At 35.7% G+C, this 27913-nt stretch overlaps 3 protein-coding genes and 1 long non-coding RNA gene across 4 annotated transcripts; 3 read left to right on the forward strand and 1 right to left on the reverse strand.

The window, feature by feature from the left end:
• The first annotated feature begins 1007 nt into the window (after positions 1-1007).
• On the forward strand, positions 1008-2716 carry LOC118267274 (uncharacterized). The gene is made up of 3 exons (XR_007707170.1): positions 1008-1210; positions 1871-1933; positions 2156-2716. It is a non-coding gene; the product is annotated as an uncharacterized LOC118267274 (long non-coding RNA).
• Positions 2717-6969: 4253 nt separating this feature from the next.
• LOC118267263 (uncharacterized) lies at positions 6970-8673 on the forward strand. Its single transcript, XM_035581178.2, has 3 exons — positions 6970-7125; positions 7209-7274; positions 7506-8673. Exons 1-3 carry the CDS (start codon positions 7076-7078, stop codon positions 7876-7878), a joined length of 489 nt encoding a protein of 162 aa, XP_035437071.1. The 5' UTR covers positions 6970-7075; the 3' UTR covers positions 7879-8673.
• LOC118267236 (dephospho-CoA kinase domain-containing protein) lies at positions 8674-14322 on the reverse strand. The gene is made up of 4 exons (XM_035581115.2): positions 14033-14322; positions 11653-11944; positions 11166-11369; positions 8674-10905 (listed from the first exon to the last, which is right to left on the reverse strand). The coding sequence occupies exons 1-4, from the start codon at positions 14142-14144 to the stop codon at positions 10812-10814; spliced, it is 702 nt and encodes a 233-aa protein (XP_035437008.1). The 5' UTR covers positions 14145-14322; the 3' UTR covers positions 8674-10811.
• Positions 14323-17326: 3004 nt separating this feature from the next.
• LOC118267249 (enolase) lies at positions 17327-25150 on the forward strand. The gene is made up of 4 exons (XM_050704593.1): positions 17327-17584; positions 18496-18724; positions 18951-19040; positions 23802-25150. The coding sequence occupies exons 1-4, from the start codon at positions 17403-17405 to the stop codon at positions 25083-25085; spliced, it is 1785 nt and encodes a 594-aa protein (XP_050560550.1). The 5' UTR covers positions 17327-17402; the 3' UTR covers positions 25086-25150.
• Positions 25151-27913: the final 2763 nt, after the last annotated feature.

A 27913-nucleotide genomic window follows, 5' to 3' on the forward strand; every position in this document is an offset into this window, starting at 1 on the left:
AAAATGCTTGTGACAGCTGGCAATCAGATAATGATGTGCAAAGTGGAATTTGGTTAATTGCTATGAATGGGTCAAAACCTTCTGTGATATTAACTACCTAGGCTTTGAATTCAATACAATGAACTCAACTATTAAGTTGCTTATACCTACTGGTTGTAAGTATTCTTGTAGTATAGTCCTAGGTAAAAAAAAACCCAAATAAGCGGACTATCAAAATTATTACCCGTAGAAAACTTGTTTGCGTAAGAACGGATCTCGTGAACTTGTAATAATATAAAATAATAAATATGTATCTAAATTAAGTGTAACTTAAAAAAATCAAGTATTAAAATGTTTGAGGATAAAAGTAAAATGAAATAGGTAGTCCCTAAGAATAAAAGTACCCAGCAGTTTTGGTTTAAGTATTTGTAGTGAAGTTTACATAATATATTCTATTATATAAAAATAAGTCGGGTTTTCCTTCCTGACGCTATAACTCCAGATCGCACGAACCGATTTCCACGGTTTTGCATTCGATGGAAAGGTAACGGGTTCCGTGATGTTTATAGCAAAGAAAATTAAAAAAAAAAAACAAGAAAAGAGCAGGTGGCGAAACGAAGTTCGCTGGGTTTGCTAGTTATTTATATAAGTATATCGATTTAAAAATCATTAAATTATTCTTTAATTTGCATAAATAGTATATAGACAGTACTTTGTTCTTTAAAGAATGAAAAAATATACGTTGGTTTAGTTAAAAACGCCGTTTGAATATCGTACGTCTCGGAGACGTAAGATTATCCTTTCCGCCAGTGTGAATATGATTATCCTTATAGGGTTAAGAACCTACTAAGTTATGTATAGTTTTTTAATCTCCATAGGTACTTCGTTCTATTAAGATTTTTTAAGTTATAGCTAAGGTATATACTCGTACCATGCAGCTGTTCAAATAGTTTACCTATTTACTATTATAATACTGAGCCTAAATATAAAGTAGGTACTAACGTAGTTTATAATTTTATTACCTGGGCAGCTGGGTAACAAAATAAATCGATTTTTGCTCAATCTCAAGTAGAATTATATAAATATTGCACTTATTACAGTATTGTACAATATATCATGCGGTAACAGTATCACATATTTGAATAATAATGCTAAGGATTTCACAGTGCATCAGTTTAAAAAGAATGTACTATTTGCTTATTGTGTTTGGTGTTCTTCAGCCTATAATACAGTACGTAAATTATATAATGTACCTGTTCTATACGTTCTACCCTGAGGATATCTCAGACTGATAATGATAATTATAAACCGAGGATACAAATCGCTGATGGTAAGCAAAAGGTGGTTGACACCTCGCGTGACCACCTATTTGACATCAGAGAGTTACATGCGTTACCAAAATAAATAAAGGGGTCATCTAAAATCTAAATAATGGAGATGATGTCGCTGTCCTTTGACACGACGATAAAAGGATGCAGTTAGGATCAGACCAAACAATTCCTTGAAGCACTTTCGGAGCAGAAGATGTACAACGAAGTCTCATCTCTATGCCGTTTGTAGGGTTTCAAACTGACAGACCGTTTCCAACTATGAAATATCTTAGCTAGTAGCATTCGACGATAAATGCAACAATTGACTGCAGGGTTGGTGCAGTGGTTGGGCAACTAGCTGCCGCGCAACGGGTAGCGGGTTCGATTCCCGCACGGAGCAACTCTTTGTGTGATCCACAAATTGTTGTTTCGGGTCTGGGTGTCATGTGCATGTGAACTTGTATGTTTGTAAAACGCACCCACGACACAGGAGAAAATCGTATTGTGGGGCAACGTTTTTTTAAAAAAAAAATACTAGATATCAAACACTGGATATCCCTAAAGGTCAAAGTTATTTTCAGATGCTACATAATTAACGGTAGAAGAGACGCAGACCCTCGTCTAGTAAAGAACGCAGCTAAACCGTATGTATGTTTTTGTCCTACAAAGTTCATAAAAAATGCATCTTTGCAAAAAGAAAATAATCCCCATTTACGAAATAGCTCTTTCGAATCTGAACTTAGGTAGGTACTAGTAGGTTAGGACCAAGATAAACCAGGTGACTGGATACCTTATAGGTAAACCCCACCACGAAGTTGAGATGAAGAAGTAGATAATAATAATAATCTTGGTATGTTTCTTTTTAGTGCAATCTTCGGTTCATATAGTTACGATCCAGTGAAGCGAATATTTGTTACGCCCCTCCCAGAAGATAGAGTCTATAAATCAACCGAGACCAGCCCCCCTGAAACGACTACTAAATCCTTCAGTGACTGCCTAGGAACAGAAGCAGGAGGAAGAAACACGCCAGGAACATAAACTAGGCACTCTCAATGACTGTCATCCAGTATATAGGAAACATGTTACCATTGATTTAAAGAGGAATTAACATAGCCACCTTATAATAGAGAAGTAGGTGGCAATAAACCTACCAATATCTAATCCTACTTCTTACTGGGTAATATTATAAATGTAAATGTTGTGAATTTGTGCGTATGTTTGTCACTCAATCACGTCAAATAGCTTAAGAGATCGGGATGAAATTTGGAACAGGGGTACATCATGGTCTGGAACAACCCCTAAACTACATTTTATCCCACGAGAATGTGGGCAAAGGCGCTGGCAGAAACTAGTAATATAATTATAATATGCATTAACGTAAATTGGCAAAAATTATATTAAAGGTAATAATATAGGTATAAAACATCGTATTTTATTTTCTACTGACTAACTACCTACATAGGTACGTAACTATATCTGTGTACCTCTATAGATGTTATAGTATTCAAGTATTTATTGCATTCATAATGTACACAGGTGTTAGAAAATACAGTAGGTATTCAGTCACAATTATGGACCCTGTCGGGCACAGCAAAATATAAAATTCGTAGGAGAGAGGAAGGGCTTTATAGGTATTTATATTGTGGTCTATCTGTAGTTTTTTACCTAACATGATAGGTACCTACTTTCTTCAGTTTTCACTGATTTAGTTTATGTTAGTCTAAAAAGTTAGTTAAAACACTTTCATAAATGCGGCAATCTACAGGAAACCATTGCTCTTCACTTCTACTGTGGATGAATTTAGGTACAGACCGAAGCAGTGCCGGCGTTAGGGGGCGACATGGGCCGATGGCCCAGGGCGACAAAGTGTGGGGGCGCCAATAAAATTAAAAACTACTACTAACACTTGATATTGCTTCCCTCAAGTGGGCGCCACATTATTTTCGCCCGGGGTGTCATTGGCCCGTACGCCGGCACTGGACCGAAGTAAGTTGAACTACACCATTCATGGGGATTTGGGCAGTACAGAAAAACACATAAACATTGTGCCACTTGTTTATGCCCTCATGAGCCATAAAAATCAACAAACATATGAAATTTTATTTAGTATGATAAAATCTGCATTACCTGATTGGAATCCAGAAATATTTAAATGTGACTATGAAGTGGCTCCGATGAACGCAATGCGAAATGTTTTCTATACATATAATAAAATCGTAGAAAAGTGCTGTCTGTACATTGAAAATAAAAATAAAAAAAATAGCAGGGGTTATTGTTATGTCGATGTCGAACCCAAAAATGTAATTAACTTTTTTTTTGTCTGTTTGTCTGTTTGTCTGTTTGTCTGTTTGTCTGTTTGTCTGTTTGTCTGTTTGTCTGTTCGTCTGTGCGCGCTAATCTCAGAAACGGCTGATCCGAGTTGGATGCGGTTTTCACGAATATATTTTGGGATGCTTAAATTTACATTTAGTGTTTGTTTCATGTCAATCGGTTCATAAATAAAAAAGTTATGTCAAATTAAAGAATCACGTCGAACATTCTATGCTTATACCATTAATCTCCGCAACTATTTGACGGATTTGGTTGAAATTTGGTACAGATATAGTTTAGAACCTTAGAAAGGACATAGATACATTTTTATTTCAAAAATCAAAAAATAAAATAAAAATAAAATAAAAATAAAATAAAAATAAAATAAAAATAAAATAAAAATAAAATAAAATAAAATAAAATAAAAATAAAATAAAATAAAATAAAAATAAAAATAAAAATAAAAATAAAAATAAAAATAAAAATAAAAATAAAATAAAAATAAAATAAAAATAAAATAAAAATAAAATAAAAATAAAATAAAAATAAAATAAAAATAAAATAAAAATAAAATAAAAATAAAATAAAAATAAAATAAAATAAAAATAAAATAAAATAAAAATAAAATAAACATAAAAATTAAAATAAAATAAAAATAAAATAAAATAAAAATAAAATAAAAAATAAATTTATTCCGGACATACAGCGCCATCTATTGTTCAATTTCGTACTTATAGTACGGAATTGAACTGAATTGAATTGAACAATGTCGGGCTGTTCCTATACTCCGTAGATAGATGGCGTTGATCGCGCAATGGTGTAATTACAATTGTTCAGTTCATGTTATTGTTTTAATTCATTGGAAATTTGTTTTTACAAAATAGTAAAAAGCAATGAAAAATATAACATAATACAACTTTTAGTACAAAGAAAACGCTCTAACGGAGTATAGATAATTCTATGTCGATCGTTACACGACTTCGGTTCATGTTATTGTTTTAATTCATCGAAAAAAAGTTAACAAATAGTAAAAAGGTATGAAAAAAATTATATCAATATAATTAAACTTTTAGTACAAAGAAAATGCCCGAACGGAGTATAAATAAATAATCCAAGTTGTCTTTATCCTCGATAGATGGCGTTGGGAGCGAAATAGATTGCGCTATGGTTTTGTTACAATTATTTGGTTGGGTATCGGCCGAGCGCTTCGGTACTATTGTAGAAAATGTGTATTATATTATCAGTCGTATGATTATTTGTCTGTAGTGGTCCTGCTGTTTCGTATATTCTAAATTGGTTTCGTTGTATTTGTCAATTAATAAGTTTATTTATTGGGTTTTCCTGGTTTTCTGGTTAAACTTTTTAACGTAGGTTTAGTTTGATATCGATTATTAGTAGTTACTGTAGTTAGTTTTTTTAATAAAATTGTAAGTCTAATTTATAAATTAATTAGATTAGATTTAAGTCGTTTCTTTTAAATTATTTAGTTTAAGCTTGGTTATTATAGCATAAAGGATAGGTTCTAATATAATTTCTTTTTTAATTGTTATAAATTCGTAATTCGTAGCTTTCTTTAGTTTTAAGTTAGTTTTCATCTTAAGTTCGGAAAGATTATAATATTTCTTTAGTTAAAGTCCGTTTTTAAACTATTTTTTCAATGCCCTAAGTGAGTATACATCTATTAAAATCAAACGCAGAGCTCATTATGTTGATTTTTGAAGAGTTCCCTGGAATATCTTCCACATCTCATTTTTGAAGAGATCCCGCGAGATCGGGAACTATGTGGTTAAAACCAAAAATTTGCCGGAAGTCACTATTCCACGCGAACGAAGTCGCGGGCAAAAGCTAGTTGTAAATATATCTATTAGCGGCTGTTATTTCCATTTCACCCAGGCAATATGGAAAAAAGGAAAACAACTCAAACTAACAAAAGATAAATTAACCAGAAGACAAGTTGCACTTAGCACTGCTTTGGCTTTGTTACCATCAGATAAAATCATTGCGGGTTGGTTTTATGTTGCCTCTCAAAGCCCTGATGATGATGATAATAGCAAGGAGTTTAGAAATTACATGCTCAGACAATGGCTACAAGATGATTTTATTAAAACGTGGTGTGTATTTGGACAGACTCATCGCACTACGAATTTAGTCGAAGCATGGAATAATAAAATAAAAAAGCGTGTGAAAATAAAGAAACCCAACATTATGAAGCTCCTCACAGCGTTGGCTGAAGATGCATCGTATTACGAAGTTCTTGCATTGGGGGTTTCTGAAAATAAAGGTATAGCGGAAAAAACAAAAAAAAGCATCAATCGCGATAATTATATACAGGAGGTCCAAATGGAACTCATTAATAATGAAATTACGATTGGGCACTGTTTAGAAAAACTTAAGTGAGTGTAATCTTTGATTTTACAAGGTATAAGAAAGAAATATTTTCATGCTACAATTTTAAATTAATGATTGTAACAATCTGTGACTTTATTAGGTATAAGAAAGTTACATTTTTTATTTTAAATTAATAATTGTACAATCTGTGATTTTATTAGGTATAAGAAAGTTATATTTTTAATTAATAAATGTAACATGATTCATATATTTTATTTTTTTAACGTACCTACCTAATGGGGATTATTGAACTTTTTAGTTCACTTATCCCCATTAAATAAAAATTTTGGGTCAACGGGGAATAGTGAACAAAAAGTTCACTAATCCCCATCAATGGGGATCATCCAACGGGGAAAAGTGGAATAAGCCAAAAACAAGGCTGTTGGACTACTGCCTACTTATTTACATAGATAGATAGAATAGACTTTATTGTACACTATTGATAAAAAATACAAAAAAGCAAAAACAAATAACATAATGGGCACAAAGGCACTGATATTCCAAGTATTGAAAGCATTGCTAAAATCTTGCAGGGTCAGTAGTCTGTGGCTGCCTTTATCGATGGTAGATCTTATGTCCTTCACGGTATTAATTAAGGCTGAGGTGACACTACGTCCTGGATGAAACTCGGATTGGAAAGGGTTAAGTACTAAGCTGTTTAAATGGATGAGGCACTCAAGGACATTGGAAAGGAATGAAGATAGGACGATAATCGCATCGTAAGGGGAAAACTTGTGCTTCCAGAAGGAGAAACTACTGTGCGGTTATGGTTATAGAAACTTTAGAGATTGGAAAGGCGAGGCATTAAGCATCCCGTAACCTCACTCGCACTGCATGGTATCCAGCACTTAGGTCGAGCCACAGCCGGCCCATTCGTACCGAATCGCGTAGATTCTCTCTCCCACATCACAGATTTTTATAGGATGGCTTTGATTCAGCTGTATTCCAAAAAACTACAAAATATAAAATCTAAAACATCAATTTTATTATCTGAGTAATAAAATAAAATAAATCGATTTTTACTACACGTTAAAAAATGAGCATTATGGTTTGAATAATGTTCAGTATTCCACGTTGCACGTTAAAAAATGCTTGTTCATATAATTTTTGTGTGTGGTGTTCTTCATCCTATTTTGCAGTACGTATAGTTCCCTCGTGTAACTTATAATTTGTATTTACACTAGATATTTATGTAGGTACCTAATTCAAATATATTTTCAGTTACTACAGTGTTTTCGGTAAAAGAGAAACGCTACAACGTTATGTAATAGAGGAAGGAGCGAAACCGTACGTATTTTTCATACTAGCTATTAGGTGTCTATAACTTGCCTGCTTGGAATCCCGTGTAGGGTGAAGGCGGTGTTTATAACTTATTCCAATGAAGACTTACCTGGGTATAAAGACCGATATGGAATATCGGGAGAGGCATACACATACTGTTGGAAGTCAGCCCTTACGCAGCGCAGCGCTGATAAGACTTAGGTAATACGAGCTTATTAGTATCTTTTTTATTTGTAGTCCAATCTTCGGTTCGTATAGTTACGACCCAGTGAAGCAAGTATTTATGCCGCCCCCCTCAGAAGACGGCGACGAGGATCTGCACCAGGAACCCCAACCAGCCCCTCCACCGGTGCTCCAAACGATACCAGGACCGTCGACAATAACAAATTGTCTCAACGACACTCGTCGTCCTATATTTAGGAAACATGTGTCTGAAGGCCCTGAACCTACTGGCATGGGAACCGAGCCCACGACGGTGTCAGTGTCCGTGTCCGTCTCCACGAACGCGACTCCTGGATTCCCCGTTCCCGTTACAAACTGGTGGGATAAACCGAACACACCCAAAACAACTACACCGAAAAATATAACTTCAAATATAATAAATAAGTAATAGTAATATCACTTACAATCATTAATCATTGATAAATGAAAATCATTTACCATCAAAAACATCAACCTGTGAAAAAGTCCAAGTCTCGCTCTCGATTTATCTACCGTAAAAAGTTGTAAGATCCACAACTTTTGAAGCTTCTATGTATGTTAGAAGTGCCTTATACTTTTGATGATTTGTCAGTCAGTCAGTGCCAAATTTCGAAACATTGACATATTATAATTCTTAAACTACTGGTTCAAATTTAATGAAAATTTTAATATACTATGTTTGTACAATGCCTGCTTAGTATCTGAATTCAGGCTTGCTTTATCTACAACTAAGTTATAAGCGGTCGAAATTGGCCTGAATGGCTTCGAGAAAAGGATAGTATGGTACGGCCTTTATTTGCTTGATTTGGCAGGGGCACTACCGTGCCCCCAGATTTTTTCACTTCATTGTTTAGACATAGTTAGCTATACCTATACGTACATAAGTATCATGTTAAGTCGACTTTTACCATCAAATGAAAATTATTTTTAGCAAATATGTTTGTAAATGTGTACCAAAAGTGTTGCTTTAAAAATTGTTTCCGGCTGTGATTAATTAAAATAATGGACCCGGGGACGGCGGACTTGCAAAGGCTCCGTCACCCCCACCCTGTTCAACAAGACCTGAGACGGTGGCGATGTGTCTACGTACACTTACCAATCGGGGTCCGAAAGAAATCACAGTCCTCTCCCTCGTGCATCAAATGTTATATGGTTCTCAACTCATTATTTAACGTGTAGTAAAAATAAATAAAATAACCTCAACTATTGTAATAAAAACTTTATTTTTTCTTTATAATTCATTTTTAAATCACATTATGATGTTTGAAAATCAATTAGCTCACAATCTCCCAACGACGGAGAATGGTGAAAAATGGATACCTATTACAGAAAGATGAATTTCAGGGTGAAATTCGACGACTGAAGCAATTCAGTGCAGCACTATATAATCGTATCATTGTCATGCATAAAATGTATTATTCTCAGGTACGGCTTCAAAGAGAGATTTTAGCGTTTAAGTTGATCAGTCACTTAACGGCCCAAGATACGGGTTAATAAAATTGATGTACCTTAGGTACCTACTTAAGGTAGGAAAGCTGATTATAATCCCAATGTTCGTAGTTGCAGCCTTGAAATGTATAAAAGTCCATTTAGCTTACATCAGTACCTATTTATTGTTGACTGAGTTACATTTATTTTATCATAATAATGTATTTACACACAAGAACCATTTTGGGTAATCCCAAAGACTAGTATGTCGTACATTCGAATCTATTCTAAACTAAAAGCTTCTTCTAAATACAAAATTCATTTCGTAATTATATTTCAGGTAGGTATTTCACATCTGTGCGTGTTTCCTTTACAGTTACAATACATTTGCTAACCCTAACTGGTTATTACATAACTTTGACTAAACATTTGGTTTAACTTAATATTAGATGTCTATTACCACTGGTCTAAGGGTGCTTTTCCACAAGAGATGGGCTATGTAGATATGCTACGAAGATATAATAGCTAAGCTGTGAAACTATGTGACTGTTTCCACTGATACTAAGGTATGTAGAATGCGGGGAAGATACGCAGCTGGAGTAGCAATGTATCGATAGTAGGGAAGTCATCCATAACACATATTCATAGCACGCATTTATCCATATAAGAAATATAGCTTAACTGAGTCCATTTCCACAGAGTTAAGCTATGTGTACCAATGATTGGTAGAAGCCAAACGCATCCAGAGCAAAGTAGCTATATACCACATCTCTGGCGGAAAAGCCTACACTGATGATTACTTAATATACTTTTGTCAATTATTGTTCAAATATCTTACATATCCCACTTTCCTTTCATCATTACCATCAAAACATGGGATGATTTTCTTATTTTTGTTCCGAAAAAAAAAATGCTAAGGATTAGATTAAGTAACCATTATTATAACAGTCTGCCGCATGTTCTAAAGTGCCTCTTCTCCATAAAAGTATACTCGCGTTGCTTTAAATTTTTTTCAATACGTCTTATCATAGCTGAGCATGATGCAATACTTGAACAATAATTCATACATCTAACCATAACCTCAGTAAAATAAATACTACTAATACTAATCCCCTTGTATTTTGTATCAGCCACGCACTTTCTTTGTCATCATCAATAGCCTATAAGCCTACTGGCGAGCAATGGCCTCTTCTCACAAGGAGAAGGTTTGAGCATCAATCATCAAGCTTGCTGAAGGCAGATTGGCGGCGCGGCTCAATATCCCCTTTACCTATATTTAAATTACTTAAATACTTATTACATAATCATAATTTACCTACTGTCCGACAAAACATTTTTGTAAAAGTTGCAATCACTAATGTAAAAGTATAAATTATCAAACATTGAAATATCGCTTTGGCTAACATTTGCCCACGTATTGCTATTCTATCATAATGAAGAAAATGGATATATTGTTAGCAAAATTATAAACGAAAGTGTTTTGTCCCAGTCCGTCTTTAAATTACAAATATCAAATTTTACCTTTTTGATTAATTACGAATAAATACAAAAGTTTTCTTACTACAATAGGATATTTGACCACAAGGACTAGTCATATACAGATAACAAATACAAACTTCGGATGGCACTCCATCATATAGAGAAACAATATTAATTTGGTATTTACAAGCCATCAGCGACATTTGTTAGCCAGTCTTTCAAATATAAATTTCTTGATTGTGTATCACACCATAAGCTGAACCTCCATATAATACTCCCACTAGATGCTGGTAAGCTACATAAATACATGTGTGTGCTATGTCAAAGAACATTAAACTACATGACAAAACCTTTACTCCACTCCATATAGTATTACTTGATTCCTTGTCTTCAAATAAATAAATACATTGTACAAACTACTTAATTGTAAACGAATCATTCACTTCTATTCATTACCAAGTTGCTGACTATATGACCGATACCAAAGACCACAGATAAGAATGCAATGCCAAATATCGCTCGGAAGTACCTGTAACAAAAGAAATAAAATAAGACTTGCAACAGTTCATATTTTATAGGTTGTTTAGAGGTATGAAGCATGAAGCTGTTAAGGTAGGTTAATCAGAAGATCAAGCTCAGTAGCTTATTATTGGATAGGCCTATTCTGAAATCGTAAAACGACTCTGGCAAAGCATATGTATTTCAAAAATAAGCTTTAAAGGGAATAGAAAATGTGACATTATAATACAAAAGAATAGTGCTTCCTAAATAATATCAATTTTAACTCACCATGTAAACTTAGACCTCTTTAGCAATCTAATTATGGATTCCGTTTGTTGCCTAGTGTTCTCGAAACTTCCAGAGTTATCTATTACAAAGTGGGACTTCGCCACCTTCTCTTCAAGGGGCATCTGACAAGATATACGTTTCTTAGCGACATTTTCCGAGAAATCGTTGCGTTTGCACAGCCTCTCCAGTTGCTGGTGATCTTCACTGGAATTTACAACAATACAATTAAGATTTTAAAGGAAATTTAAACAATTCAAACAGCATTTTAATTTAAAACTTTTAAAACATTGTAACCAAAATTTGTACTACTATTTACGACATTTGGTGATCATTTACTACATATTTTGGTATTTAAGTATAATATACGATTAACTGAGCACATAACAGCAACACATACATATTTATAAAACATGAATGTGATTTAATAAATACTTGTTTACCCCAAGGCAAAATAACAAGTTCGACATCAACACTAATGTAAACTCACCAAACAACAGTTATAATTTTGTGCATGAAGGTCAACATCTTCCCAGTCTCAAACAACAGTGGCACTTCCATCACAATATAACTATGGCCCGAGAAGAAATATGAAATGGCCATCTTCATCATTGCTCTTTGTATTCTAGGGTGTGTGATGGCATTTAACTTTTTTCTCTTTTCAATATCATCAAAAACAATCTCCCCTAGTCTAGCTCTGTTCACATTGCCATCAGGGAGAAGCACTTCATCTCCGAAGAAAGCTCGGAGGTCCCTCCATGCTTTTGTACCAGGCTGCAACACTGCAAATTAAAAATAAAATATTCCTTAGTATATTGTTATGGAAATTCATCAACCCCAGATATTTACATTCTACATTGAGCTCACAGATCTTTGGTAATTGCCAGCATGTTTATGCAACGATAACCTTAAGATAACCATTTAAATTAGCAATAACAAAGCAATGCCTGCATCGCTACTATAAGTTTTGATGGCATATTGACTTAACGCAGAGCATTCATTAATGTTTTATGGCTTGGACCAAGAATTAATTGGTCTTTTACTCAATCAAAATTGTACCTTTTGTGACTTTACAACCTTCTTACTATGTATTGATAATTAAATAACTAAGTAATTAAAGATGGCTTTTATATCCTGCAATAAAACATGCCCTTGGTATTACTGTTGCTTTTAAATTAACTCTACACTAGTTGCTTATTGGTAGGAATATAATAACTATTGAATTATTGCTATAAGGTAAATAATTTACTCCTTGGTATGCCAGAATGCAGACCCACACAACACAATGTGTCTTCTACTGTGTCTTAGATACTGGCATACAAGAGATTAAACATAATAAAACCTGTGTCATTTTACAGTGTTTGTTTTGTTTTATTTTGTGCTAAATGAAATATACTTCTGACTATTCAATATTCTTTATGTAAAACATTGTCATTTTAACAATAGGAAACATTTGCATATGAAGCGCTAGACAACTAGAATAAATATTTCAAAAAGTAGGTCATAAAGTTAGATGCACTGTGTGCTTCAGGTTATTTAGCATTATGCAGAAAAGTTATTTTTAACAAAAATTTGGTATTTAAATATCTTCTAGTTTAGTACAATTTTCACAAAGATATGCATACTTAGTCTTATTCATAACTAGTTTTTACCAGCTACTTCATCCATATGGAATAAGGAGTTCTAAGCCATTTTTTTTAATGTGTATGTATTTCTTAACATAACAAGAATTTGAAATGGCGAAATAATTTTTGAATTTGGTCTGGATGTTTTAATAGTGCACACATTACATTATGTAATGTTACAAGAGCCTAAACTTATAAGATATACTTTTCAGAGGTACATACTCATATACCTGCTACAATGTCTTGTAGACTTCATAGAAAATGTACCTTTATGTCCCAAGTCATAGTTTAAATTATTTTAATTTTAATTACCCCTCTCTGATTATTTACAGCATGATTAAAAACAATGGTATACTTAAGACTTTCAATTCAATTTGGTAAAAATACATTTTCAGTTCCAATTGCAACAATATTAATTTGAAATTTAACAATTTGAATTGTTATTTTAATAATAAGATGTTTTAGATTTAATTTGATTACAGTAATAATCTGTTATAACTGGTAATTGTCTTAAATTGTCTATTACTCATTATAACTACTTTATTCTTATTTAATGAGATGGCACACACATGTATTCTATTGTTTTATTTTTATAGCATCATATTCATACTCATTTATTTGCTTTCCATAGTGTATGTACATAGATGTTCTTAAAGGTAAAAGTAACAATTATGGACCCAGTTTGGGCACAGCAACTTTAAAGATATAAAAATTCAGGCTTAATAGTTATATAATTTTATATTATTACAGTTTATTTTCTTCATTCTTTTATTAATCTATAATAAAAAATAAGTTCTAAGGTTTTCCTTCCTGACGCTATTACTTTAGAACCCATGAACCGATTTCCACAGTTTTGCATTCAATGAATAGATCTCGGTCTCCGTGAGGTTTATAGCAAAGATAATTTGGGAAAAGTAGAAAAACGGACCATTGATTGCAAGTAAATGAACGATTGCAAGTAAATGATAACTTAGGAGATAACATTTCATTTTATATGATAGAAATATTTCTAAAAACATAATAATTGAATTTTTCAAAGCCCAAATTATATGTTGGTGTGAAGAACTTAGGATATCAAGACATGATAATTCGTATAGCTATGATGAAGTAACTTTTTCGCTTGGCATTGACCTTTAAACAATTGCTGGGCAAAACATTTCGCCATGAACATTCGGCTGAGCCTTGCGCTTTACTTAAAGTACTATTAAAGTAGGATATACTCAAGTAATGAAAGGCATTAATTACCTTGTCTTGCTACTTCATCAGCGTCAATTACTGCTATGCCATTCGCTCGAAATATTGAAAGTACTGTACTTTTTCCAGTCGCCAGTCCTCCAGTTAGGCCTACTATAAACATGTTGCTTGAATAATTGATCTAGCAGCTATGTAGTATACTGCAGAGGATAAGCCACATTCACCGCTGACCCGAAAATATAATTAAACGAATTAGACACGTTGATTAATAAACAATCTAGCGAATTGAACGCCGCGGACCGCAGCTTGATGTCTTTGACAAATATGACAGTTGATATTTTGACAGTTTCCAGATGGGGCTGCCATCTCATGAAATAAAATTAACTAGTATTAGTTAAAAAAAATATAATTATATAACACACACTATTCTTAGTAGTAAATAACCCATATTAAATAAATAATATAATAATTAAAATATTTACAAACTTAAAAATACCTTAAAAGAAATTGAAAAGAAATAAAAACTAACTTAAGGCGTCCAAAATATAAACCAAAAAATAAACATCAGTCTCTCATCAATAAAATACTAATACTTCATTGTTTCATCTTTATCTAAAAATTATCTTACTTTATCCATAGTTTGGTTAGTTAGTCGTTACGATAGTCGTTTGGTGCAATGCCTTAGTTACTGGCTCTGAACCAAAGTGATGTACGTATGTCACGGGCCACGTATTCGATTCCACGACGTCAGTGATGATGAATAAAATGATTATTAATAAATTATATCTATTCATATTATGTATTTTGATTCCCTTAATTCAAAGATTTGCTCGAAATGTTGTAATATTTATAAAAATGGCAACCGGCATATCAGTGACACTGACATTTCTTTGACACTGAATTATATTTTTAATAAATTTGGTATAGACCTTTTGGCACTGCTTTGGATTTTATCTACTATTTTAATTTACTATCTATTAAGCAAGTGATTACAACAGAATATATTTTTTTAAATGAACTGTATGTTTTATGTTACGTTAATCTGCGAATTAATGATTCGGGAAGTACCTTCGGATAACAATTTCGAGTTGAATGATTGAATGCATTTATTGTTTCCAAATAAAAAATAAATTATGAGTACAGTTTGGAAATCAACAAATTTAATAACAAGGTAATTCTAAAATACTTAAAAAATAAAAAAGAATACTTAATCTTATTCCTATACGAAAAATCTAAGTATGTTATATTTTTTATTTTTTTCTCTCCATAATGCTAAAAAAAGCTGGTTGCTGGTTTTCACATGCACATTTCATAATTTCCTTAGGATGTCAGTCAATCTAAAAATATAAAAAATTACTGAAGAGGCAGCTACTTACAAGAAAGACTTTTATTTCCTATAAACAAAAAGCACTAGTCATGTCTGTAGAGCACTTTATTTTAGTTTACCATACTTAGATTGAATAACGACGCACACATTATAATAATTTAATAAATCAGCACGTAGGTCAAGCCTGGAAGCAGATTATGCCTATTATTTATGAGATACGTAGGTGAGGTGGTAAACCATAAACGAATATTACACCTACATAAATGTAATCTGCGCCGCCCATGGTCACCCGCAGCACCAGAAGCGTTACAAGTGCGTTGCTTACCATACGGGGCAAGGGGAAGATTGGATGGGTATCCAGTAGTAACCCCCTCTTTGAGGAGTGGCTAGAGAGGCGTCACGGCGTACTCACCTACCGCCTAACGCAGGTGCTTACCGGACACGGAAGTTTCGGTAGGTTCCTGTTTCGGATTCGGCGGGAGGAAACGCCCGGGTGTCGGCATTGCGTGGATCACCCGGAGGATACGGTGGAGCATACAGTAGCGGTGTGCCCTGCATGGGCTGAGCACCGCCGTGTCCTTAGGAATGTGATCGGCGACGGTGACCTCTCGCGTCCGGCTTTGGTTCAGGCCATGGTGCGGAGCGAGGGGGAATGGGACGCCGTCTCCTCCTTCTGCGAAGCAGTCATGCTAGCTAAGGAGGAGGCGGAGCGCGTGAGGGAACGATCCTCCTCACGCCCCAGCCGCCGCAGAAGACACTCCGGGTGTCGGGGATCGCGTGACGATCTCCGGCCACCGTAAGTGCGGGTCTGTGGACGGCGAGCAAGGGTAGCTCGCCGCCCGACCAGAACCAGACCCGTGCGTACGGCCTCAAAGAGCCAGACCACCACAGATGGGGCCCAGTAGGGCTGATGCTTGATCCGGAGCTGCGGACAACGTAAAAGGTTACCGGGGCTCCGGCTCAAAGCAGGAGAAGGAACGGGGTGGTTTTTAGTCAGTAAGAGTCTGACACTCCCTCCCGCCTCACCCAAGGCGGGAGAAGTCATTGGATGATTTTCCCCCTCGAAAAAAAAAAAAAAAAATTAATCCTGTAAAAACACAAACACAACGTACCTAAGTTGCTTGATGGTAGCTTTCGTCAGGCCATGTATCACTCCGGTTGAGTCGACTTATTCGGGAACTGTTGAAATAAAAGAACCCAGAGCGCAGAGCAGAGTGCCCAATTTTAGGGTTCTATTTATCTTCTTATTCTTTTCCTAAGCTCGAATACAATAATATAGACAAGTCTTACTTACTGCTACATACCGTTTGCATTACGCGACATCTTTTTTATGGTAAACGAGCAAAAGGATCACCTGATGGTAAGCAATCTCAACCAACCATGGGCACATAAAACACCAGAGGCGTTACAAGTGCGTTGGAATTTAAGGGTTGTTGGGAAATCAGGGATTGGGAAGATTGAGAAGGGAGGTAATCGAGTGTCCGGTAACCTCACTCACACAACGCAAGCGTTGTTTCACGTCGGTTTTCTGTGAGGCCGTGGTATCCGTGGTACTCCAGTGGAGCCGGCCTACTCGTGCCGAAGCATGGCTCTACCACATTTGTAATCGACACGTTAAAAATGACTGAAAAGCGCCATAAATGCTTATCGTACGAGTTCAGATACAGATTCTATGAAATACAATATAACTAGGAATTTACCAATTTGAAGTCTTTTGATACATAACAATAAAGCTTAATTTTGGAAATCTTTATTGTTATGTTAAAAATGTGTTAGTAACCATTTCATTGGGGTCTCTACTACCCCTCAAAAGTGTTAGGGTTGCAGAAAAAGGAGGGTACCGCTTCTACAACACGGAGGGCCTCATTATTTTGGTCGATAAACACGTGGGCGGGGAGTTTTGTGTTAGGGCGGAGTCAGATACCGCAGCACCATCCCTCTGACCCTCAGAACGTCACAATGTCGCTAACTGTCATAGGTAGCACAACTCCTGAATTGATGATACTGATAAGCCTGTGTAATTAAAAAGAATTCCTAGTCATGTGTTTTGTGAATAAAAATTTAATGTTAGTTGTTTAATATAATTTTCTCGAAATGAATGGACCTAATGGAATTAGATGTTCCTCTATGGAAAATACGAGTGTAGTGCCCTTGCCCGTGGGAGGTTCACCGACTTCAGCAAACAGTTCAGACAATTACATGTACGATGATTCTTCAATGTCTGACGGAAGCCTTTACGCTAGTGACCAAGAAAATTTATCAACTCCACGAAGAAGGTACCATGCTTATATTATTACGATAATCAATTATTTATTACAAGTAAATGCTTAGAATTTATTATCGCCTCGCAATTTATCTGCCTTAATATTTGTTTCAAACTGTAGTTGTAATTATGGTGTATTATTGTCCTTTTTATGTTTTGCGTTTATTTTTATTTTGATCTCCGCAATTATATACTTACTAAATAGGTAACTAGCCCATTCTAGGTACTATGATTTGTTAGGATATTGTTAATTAAGCTGCTAGTGCGACTTCATCTCTTTGCTATTTTCGTTTTTGCACACTATTTGTATTTTCTATCAAAGATATTTATTTCTCAAGTCACCTTTCTCCTGTCTTTTGTCCCAACGATTTTGAGGTCGGTACTGACTTACAGAGCCCTAATCAGATTTAAACTAATATCATTATTTTACAAGACACCTAAGCCACTTAAGTAACAATTTCTGAACCTTTGTTGGTGCTACTTTTATCAACACAAAGTACCTATGTATTTTGAACTAAAACAATGGCTACTCAATTATTACTTTTAAACCGTGAAAAATGCAATATTCTCTAGCCTATTTACACAGAAAATAATGTAATTTCGTTTTACTCTTATATTTTAGGTGAACCTAAGACTTAATCAGATCAGAAAAGACCAGCATTGAATCAATTTTCCGATACATTGTGAGCAGACATTTTAATGTGTGTACATGTGTACATTTGAGCTTGCATTATTTTATAAACTTACCTATTTTTTCATGGGTAAGATTTATTTTAAATAAACCGTTTGAAGACTGATGTATTTTGCTTAGTAGATACCCGAAAGGCATCATTATACCAGATCAACTTAATTACAATTGCGTAGAAACCTTATGGGCGTACTTAGCATTCCATCAACACTTGTAAATGAGATGTCTTCTTTCAGATCAGACTACAGACGGTTGCACAGACGTAGATCTTCACTGAGATGTCCCCAGCAACAGATCCAGCAAAGACAGGCAGCCAACCTGCGCGAACGCCGACGTATGCAATCTATAAACGATGCCTTCGAAGGCCTACGAGCTCACATTCCCACCTTACCTTATGAAAAAAGGCTATCGAAAGTGGATACCCTGAAGTTAGCCATTGGGTATATCAGCTTTTTAGGCGAACTGGTCAGTATTTCTCGTAATAGGACTAATAGGTAATAATAGTTAGTCGCCTACCTACCTGCTTTAAAATCTGGGTTTTATGTGCCTCTGTAAAGGCATTACCTACCTACATAAAGAATGTTGGCTAAGAATGACCCTAATATGAAAGATATTTATGAAATGAAATAGTTTTATTTTTATTGAAATCGTAGCACAAAATTTTATTGTAACATGTAGATATTGTGCACAGGTACGAGTCGATCGCTGCTCCTCAGAGACCATGCTGTCAGGAGTGGCCAACTCTCACAACAAGGAGGAACAAAAGAAAGTTATTATAAGAGGTAAGATTCTTACCATTTAATTTATACATACGCGAATAATTTTGGTAGGTAGGTAAGTACTTAGCTACCTATGTCAAGTAGTCCTGTGTTTAAATACTTAGGTACTGTTTTCAAACATTTTATTTCATTCTGAACATCTTAATAATTTGTTTATCTCATAAAATCATTAGCTGTGCGGGGAGAATTAACTCGAGTGACATACTAAATTAGCTAAAAAATCACGGTTTACTCACGTACAATAACGGAGAAAATCTCTACAAGTTTCGAGTCACAGAGAGACTCTTCATCATGGGCAGCGTGCGCAAACGCGGCGATGTCGCGCAGCCTACATAGGCTGGTTAGAGTAGAACAGTAGCGTTTTTTAATTTACACGAAATTTTTAAACTGCGTCACACTCACAAACGTGGTTATGGCAAACCCATGTAGAAGAAGCTCATAATCCACTGTAGAATGTCACGGGCTACCGTTGTTGTTGATAGCACCGTCAAAAGCCAGATACAATTCATGGTTCTATCGAACTGCTCTTCCGCAGTTTAAACGAGTAACGGTCTTAATACTGCTTCCTCGAAAAATATTTTCCATTTTGATAAAAGTTGGAAAAAGTGTGGTCTGCATTCAAAGAACTGCATTCCTTTTATTGGGTTTTAAGTTTGTTTTTTCAACTTCCAACAATTTTCTGTCATCCGTCATTTTCTGTCATTCAGCAAATACCCTCTGCTCTCGAGTATTTATTTCTCATTTTTAGGGTTCCGTAGCCAAACGGCAAAAAACGGAACCCTTATAGATTCGTCATGTCTGTCTGTCCGTCCGTCCGTCCGTCCGTCCGTCCGTCCGTCCGTCCGTATGTCACAGCCATTTATTTCCGAAACTGTTGGGCCTACATAGTTGAAACTTTGTAAGATGGTGTATTTCGGTAACCGCTATTAGAATTTTGAATAAAAAATAATAAATTTAAAAATTAAAGGGGGGCACTCCATACAAGGAACTGATTCAAAAAAATATTTTTTTCAGCTTACATATCCGTGATGGGTGTCTATGGATAGGTCTTTAAAAAAGACATTAAGGTTCCTAAAACCACTTTTCGTCAAAATCAATCGTTTGAAAGTTAGACGCTTCCAAAGTGGAAAAATTATTATTTAATAATAGAGTGAGAAAACTGAAAAAAATATATGCTGTAGATTTCAATGGAAACTAACAACGAAAATTAGTTTGAACCAGATATCATTATTAGTTTTTAAGAAATAAAACATTTTCAAAAACCGCAAATATAACTTTGTCGTTCATACAAACACTATGTAAAACCAAGTTATTTTACAACTTTTATATTATGTCATCTACTTGCTGTTACGGAACCCTTCATGTACGAGTCCGACTCGCACTTGGCCGGTTTTTATACTTTTTACAGCGAAAATTGTAAGCTTTCAATAGCTGTGAGAAAATTCCCATTTCAATAAAGAAATATTAGACCGTCAGTCCTTAGTAAAATGTAGTTGCTAGTTTAACACTTGAATAAATATAGAACCCCTAGGTGTAACAACCATTCCTACCTAGATAAACACTTTCAATAAAATCTCATTTAAGATAACAGTAGGTAGATAACATTCGCACATTTCGTTTCACATGGTCAAGTTGACACATTTCGCACATATCTAATAATCAATGAGAAAGTTACTAATTTAGTAACAAATTGTACATCAGATCAGGCATCACAAATGAAGGCATGCAGATGCACTGTGCCCATTGGAGCGTGCACAAACGATGCGGCTCGGGGTCATGCAGTGACGGCACCAGGACCCGACCCCTGCACTGTTCTTGCACCTTTTAATGATCGATAAACCACTAATACAAGTTCATTATGCACACTCAATTAAAGCCCATGAAATAAATTCATAGTTAAAATAAAAACACGGTTTTCACTAATCATACACCAGCAACAAATCATAATGTCAACAGGAGAAATGAACTTAGATATTTTATGAGCTCTGCACAGAAAGGTTCAAGGATGTAGGTCTTTAGGGAGGTCTCATAACAGGCGTTGCACCATGGAGGCTCCGGAGTTGGTCTACTATGAGGACCCGGTGCCTCCTTTAGGTGTAGTGTTTTAGTGAGGTAGAAATCGCCCACTCCTTAGTTTTTTTTTTCCAAAAAGCTAGGTGCATTGTGAGGGTTTCCCCCGTCAACATAAAGAAAAACATATCTAATGAGCCCAAAGTCGGTATATTTAGATTTTAGTAGAGATAGCTCAAACCTTCAAATTTTATCATCAAACCAGCTAAATGTTACCATAATATTGTATAGTTATTTAGTCAAGGCGCTTTTGCCAAGTTTCATGATGATATAAAACAATTAAGTTGTCTATCTAATTCAAATTCTAAGATTTTATTACCTACAGTTAAAATAGCATAGGTAATGAACTATGAACTAGTTAAGTTTACCAAAATGTAGTACCTACCTAAGTAAGTAGGTACTGTTTTTGCCAATCCTAGCTCAATTTGCAAAGTCCACTTAGCAAAAGGCCTACCCAATGACCTGTTCATTTCCTTGTCTATTTTTCATTTGGGGTGTCGGTGACGACGTTATTCGTTAAAAATTTTAAAAATCGTCAATCATCACTTTTTGATCGATGCTTAATGCTTAATAATCGTCGTTTTCACAATCAGGTTTGCCTGTTATCGGTAAAATTAAAAATAATATTTTATTTCTAGTTATTTAAGGCGAATTCAAATTTAAATTGTTTCATTTACCGACGACATTCTCACTGCCTCACCCTATGGCCTCACCTAAAGATTGGTTAACAATAATGCCGGTGACATTAAGCCCACACTTGTACAATAAAGTTGCAAAAAGTTAAATAAATATAATAAAATTTAAGTAGATATTTTAGGTAAGGATGGAAACCACAATAGATATGTAAAAATAAAATTAGGGGCAAAAGTTTTTTAAATGCACTATTAAAAGAAACACATTTTATGTTCTCATCAGCTAAAATCATTTGACAGTGGTAAGGCATTTAATTCATTAAAATATCAAGTTAGCCGCCATTATGTTACCCAGATCATTACGGGCTAGCGACACGAGGGGACACTTCATTTACAAAGTGAATGAGAAACTAGAAATCAAAGAAAAATAATACAAACAACTGAAGGTGAGGACTGGAGCGGGCCATTATGTCGTCATCGACTGAGCAATTTAACTTCATTACGTTTTCTTTAAGCACTTTAGAATGTTAAGGTGAAATGCATATCTCAGCCGCTATGGAATTAGAAAATTCTTTATCAGTGACGAAATCGACAATACCCACGTGACTCTTTAGTTACTTTCCATTAATAGGTACTATACTCTATTGTAAATTTTAATGATCCGTGCTGTACACACTAATTTATTTATGTTACTGTAATTTTACCTCGCTACTACAACGGTCCCAGAGTTCCCCTCGAAATGTGTCATGGAAAGCAATAATTACGTCACATATTGCGTGATGAACGAATTTTACAGTCCTCTCGGTTGGTCCAGTAGCAGCGGTGCATTGTATAGTTCTCACGGTAACATCGCGTGATGGGTGCTATCTCGTGTGGTCGTCCCGTGGGATCGCACCTTTATCATCCCACACATCCCGCTACCGTGACAAACGTGTCATTTAATTTATCGATTATATTCTCTCCCACAGTGTTGACTGACATCTGACATGGTCAATACATACAGTACCTAAATTCGTTTTCGTTAATTATAGTGCTATTTGTTAATTTTTTTTATAAAAGAATTACTTTAAAGTTCTCCTTTAATGTATTCAAAACAATACACCCCCCAATTTGACATACAAGAAGCTTTGCAGTACACTTGTGATGCTTCTAAAAGTGTAAACAAGGGTGTAAGCAGCATATTTGCGAATCACGCCGTAGCAAATTGAAAGATCGCCCTGCGCTAATAGGGGGGCTGGGTACGGAGTGTATTAGAACACAATTAAGTTCTCTATGCCACTTTAACGGGGTCGACCCCTTATTTTTATTTTGCTCGCACTTTGAGACATGCCTATCAACTTCTCTAGCTTAAACAATACATAAAATTCATCGATATTTTACTATGACAGAAAAAGCATGCACGTTCCTTAATCTATCAATTAGTGTCATTTGCACGGCAAATGTAAGCGGCGTAGGTATGTAATAGTTAGTAGAAAATTTGCCTTTAACACTACCGACAATCAAAGATTTAAATCACTGCAGCCAAACTGCCCGCATCCAAAAAATTACGCTTTGATAATCTACGAATACTCGACAATACAAGTCCATTATTTTCATATCAATATCAAAAGCGTCGACTATGATGACTATGGACCCAAACACAAACAAGGGCTGATAAAATACTCTATTCCGATGTGTGAAAGATAATGACTATACTACAACCAATAGTGGCCGATGTATAATCTCTTTTTCAATTATTAAAAAGCACCTTATCAAAGTGTAATGTAGGATTTACATAGAGATTATACCGCACGTGCGCCTTTTCACACTCCCGTCGCGTGTCGATGTACGTTTCTGTATTGTTTTTTTAAGAACCCCACCAAAAAGTATAACAATGTTATTACCGACTGGCACCGCAGGTGTAAAATAAATTTAAATTGTAGAACAAAGAATTTTGACACATACTGTTTGTTACGCTTGGTATTATTGAATTTTCTGAAAATAATTTTCCAGTGAATTTCATTTTTTTAAATTATTTTTACCACAAATAGATTCACAAAAATGCCTATCAAACTACTGCTCGCTCGCCAAATATTTGACGCTACCGGGGTCCCAACCGTCGAAGTGGATATGGTAACAGAACTTGGGTTGTTTCGCATCGGTGTTCCATCAACTGATGTTAAGAAAATAGCTGAAGCCGTACAACTTCGAGATAATAATCCGGCTGAGTACCACGGTATGGGTGTTCTGATGGCTGTCAAAAATATAAACACCATTATAGCACCAGAACTCATTAAGCAGAACCTTGAGGTTACTATGCAAAAGGAAATAGACCAATTCATGATCTCTCTCGACGGCACTGATACCAGGTCTAGACTTGGTGCCAACGCAATCATGGTTGTGTCGTTAGTAGTAGCCAAGGCTGCAGCCGCTAAGAAAGGACTGCCCCTCTACAGACATATCTCAGACATGGGAGGAGTCACCAGCATCATATTGCCGGTACCTCATTTTACAATTCTGACAGGAGGCATATTATCCTCTAACGCACTGCCATTCCAAGAATACATAGTAATGCCTACTGGAGCCTCGTCTTTCGCGGAGGCGATGCGTATTGGCACGGAAATATATACGTACGTCAAGAACATTATATTGAGCAAGTACAAAGTCGATAATGCGTATGTAGCTGATAACGGCGGGTTTTCAATTCCATTACAGAGTCACAGAGATGCCCTTCTTTTCCTTTCTGACGCAATCAAGCAATGTGGATATGCGGGTAAGGCTGAAATAGCTCTCAATGCGGCCGCCTCGGATTTATATAAAGACGGAGCATATGACTTAGAATTTAAAAATCCTAATTCAAATCCGCAAGAATATATGTCGTCTGACAAACTCGCCGAGATATATTTGGATAACGTGAAAGAATTTGGGGTATGTTCCGTTGAAGACGCCTTCGATATGGACGACTGGTCTGCGTGGTCCCTGCTTACAACTCGCACTACAGCTCAACTCTTTGGCAATGATCTAACACAGACCAACCTAAGACGATTTGGCCTCGCTATCGAAAAAAAGGCTGGTAATACACTTGGTTTGCGAATAAATCAAGCAGGTACTTTGACTGAAATCATTGAATGTTTTAAGTTGCTGAAAGCTGCTGGTTTTGGCGTGGTTATATGTGACAGATGGGGAGATACTAATGATTTGTTTGTGGCTGACCTGGTAGTCGGATTGTCTGCAGGCCAGATCAAGTGCGGAGCTCCAGTGCGCGGCGAACGTGTTGACAAGTACAACCAAGTTCTCAGAATCGAAGAAGAGTTGGGAGCGCTGTCTAAATATGCTGGTAAAAACTTTCGCGGACAAGCGAATTGAATTTGATAAATATTTGTTGTATTTATATTGATATTATTTATATACCTAATAGAAGCTTAAACACATTTCGCCTAATTATTTCGTCCCATGAAGAAATATTTAACCTACAGTTAGATCCTACAAAATGGTTTGATACGGTCGTTATATTAGGGACCGTGGGCCCCTAGTACATGATGGTTAATATTTAATATCAACTAATGACAGAAATCAGTAGTATTCGGTAATAGTTCGTGGCGACCGCGCAAATCACCGGAAGTATCCACTCATGTCCGATGTGCCATAATTTGAACTGATATTAAAAACAAGTGGAGTACAGTCATCATCAAAAGTTTTATAATTAACGAAGTTAGACATACGGAGGTAGCTCCGTAGTCAGTGTGTGCTTGGAAAACCTAGTCAGCCACCTAAGTTATTGTAAGACATTGTACCTGTGTCCTGTGACTCGAGTAAGACAAGTTATTTCTAATTCTAGCCCTTATACACGCCACACTTAAAATTACTAACTTAAACGATGGTCACATTTGGATTACTGTGATTATTTTAAAAATGAATAAAAAACGAGTATTCTGTGAGCCATTTAATTTTACTATACCATTCACTTAATAATTGTTTCCTTATCTGTACACAGAGTTCTACCCCAGGTTTGGTACCATTCATTATAAGGGAACTGGCTTATAATTACTAATGATAGTAGGTAGGTATCGTCGCGGCATGGTTATCTACCAATAGTAATTAAATCTTTTCAAATAAATTTTAATCACGAGTTATGCACTTGTAATTAGTATCTAAGAATAAATGCACTGGTAATTTGTAGGAATGACATCATACTGATTAATTTATCAGAAGCATTAAAAGGCAGGCAGGAATACACAAATTTTTCTATACCACAAAAAACAAACCCCATTATTCCCTTATCGATAGAAATATCAATGAATTTGTTATCATAAGCGCAATACAATGAAAAAAGTAATCGACAAGGACGGGGCAACCCTATCGGTTGTGAGTGGTGTCGGGGGCCTTAGGGCCCTAACAGCGCGCACGTGTGCGACCCTCGTGTAACACACCCTACGCAACACGGGGCCTTAACGCATTTGCGAACAGTTTAGTTAGCCCCCTTTACGTCTCACAAAAATAATTGTAGATAAATAAACCTCAAGTTGAAACGCTTAGGGGTTCCGAGCGATTGTGCGCGCGAGTTACAGTTAGACGATTAGCTATTGTTGCTCTTGTATTATTTTTTTAGATGAAGTATTGAGTGAGAGGGCTGCTTTACATATAATATAATGACGCATTAACTACTGAAACTTCATTCTAGGTTTCAAAATTCATAATTATATCGACAAGGGGTACTACGCGTGCTACGCGCGTAGCTATCGCTACGAGGAGCGTAGCCCCAGATTTCGATCTTTCAAGAAACGAGATATTCTGTTCCCTACTACGTATACTATGATTTTTATTAGTCCGTGTTCATAGATTGATGCTAGGTTAACGTTGACTGACCTCGTTGGTCCAGTGGTCGCAAGTGCGACTCGGACAAGGAGTCTCTGTTCGATTCCCGAGTGGGGCAAAAGTATTACTTAGCTTTTCGGTTTTTCGAAAATTTCTCAGTAGTAGTAGCATGGAGCCTGGAATTGTGCCAGGTATATGATATGTGTGTCTATTACATGGGACTTATAACATAAATGGTGAAAAGTGGTTGTACATTGCACAGTGGCATTACGTGCCGTAATGTGCACCTCTGCCTACCCCTTCGGGGATAAAAGGCGTGACGTTATTGCTAGATTATCGAAATAAACATAAAATTATTTTATATTTATAGGTAGCAATCTGCAAGCGCATTCGTTGTCTTGGTCGAGACGTGGCGAGAGACAGCCTGGGTCCACGCTACACGCGAAAATATGGATGCCAGAGGACCCTCGAATATTCCCCAGCACCACCACTATCATTGAGAAGGAGGAACTTAGATAAATACGAATAACAATTGAATTGTTTATCAAGAATAAAACTAGACAACGATTTGTCAAAGAGCGCGGCTGTTGCTGATTCGTCGAGTTGCCTTGCCGGCTTTTCAATTTCTTTTCAATTACTGAGTTTGCATAAAGAGAAAACAAACTGTTCTATACTAACTACATGATAGCGTAGTCGTTTTTATGAATAATGCGCTAAAATATTGTTAATTCTTAACTTCTAAATTGATCTCAGCAATTAGAAAAGTATTTATTAAATAAAATAATAATTGTCTCAATTATGTCTTGTCAATTAGGTAATTTTATCAATAAATTAGTGAATAAAGTGTAATCTATTTAAGTACCTAATGTTCCAAAGAAAATTCTAAACTAGTCATTGAATACTGAATCTTAAAGTAACCTTAACTTCATTATAATACGAGTATCTCTACTTTCAATTTACACTGACGTTGTATCTAGATGTAAGATATTCTTTTTCAATAAAATATTTTATTATCATTATTTTTTTGGGATGTTTTTCTTGTTACTTACCAGTTCGATTTCCTTGATGAGTTTGTTTTTGTGAGATGAATGAACCAGCCATTATTTCCTATTTTTCCTATGAGACATGGGGCAAACGTGCATACATATGTTAATAGCTTGCTGATGGCAAGCTATTAACGCCGGCCATGGACACCTGCAACACCAGAGAAGTTACAAAAGAATTATTAAGTACGAAATAGTAAGTATCAGCCTTTCTTGAGGGGTAAAATTATCAAATGTCTTCTCCCGCGTTGGACACTTACTGACTTAGATCCTGGCCCCACTTCTCAGTTGCGCTGCGTTGCGTCTCGGCCACGCCACCATTGGACAAATGGGGCA

This window comes from Spodoptera frugiperda, chromosome 25 (assembly GCF_023101765.2).
Source record: "Spodoptera frugiperda isolate SF20-4 chromosome 25, AGI-APGP_CSIRO_Sfru_2.0, whole genome shotgun sequence".
NCBI classification, from domain to species: Eukaryota; Metazoa; Arthropoda; class Insecta; order Lepidoptera; family Noctuidae; genus Spodoptera; species Spodoptera frugiperda.

Excerpts from the sequence above, each read along its gene's own strand:
- LOC118267263 (XM_035581178.2), top strand. The coding sequence starts at position 7,076 with ATGCTTGTTCATATAATTTTTGTGTGTGGTGTTCTTCATCCTATTTTG. Across the intron at positions 7,126-7,208 it reads GTTCTTCATCCTATTTTGCA|TTACTACAGTGTTTTCGGTA; the intron begins GTACGTATAGTT and ends ATATATTTTCAG. Across the intron at positions 7,275-7,505 it reads ATAGAGGAAGGAGCGAAACC|TCCAATCTTCGGTTCGTATA; the intron begins GTACGTATTTTT and ends TTTTATTTGTAG.
- LOC118267236 (XM_035581115.2), bottom strand. The coding sequence starts at position 14,144 with ATGTTTATAGTAGGCCTAACTGGAGGACTGGCGACTGGAAAAAGTACA. Across the intron at positions 11,945-14,032 it reads TGATGAAGTAGCAAGACAAG|TGTTGCAGCCTGGTACAAAA; the intron begins GTAATTAATGCC and ends TTTAATTTGCAG. Across the intron at positions 10,906-11,165 it reads AAGAGGTCTAAGTTTACATG|GTACTTCCGAGCGATATTTG; the intron begins GTGAGTTAAAAT and ends CTTTTGTTACAG.
- LOC118267249 (XM_050704593.1), top strand. The coding sequence starts at position 17,403 with ATGAATGGACCTAATGGAATTAGATGTTCCTCTATGGAAAATACGAGT. Across the intron at positions 17,585-18,495 it reads TTATCAACTCCACGAAGAAG|ATCAGACTACAGACGGTTGC; the intron begins GTACCATGCTTA and ends GTCTTCTTTCAG. Across the intron at positions 19,041-23,801 it reads AAAAGAAAGTTATTATAAGA|GCTCGCCAAATATTTGACGC; the intron begins GGTAAGATTCTT and ends AAACTACTGCTC.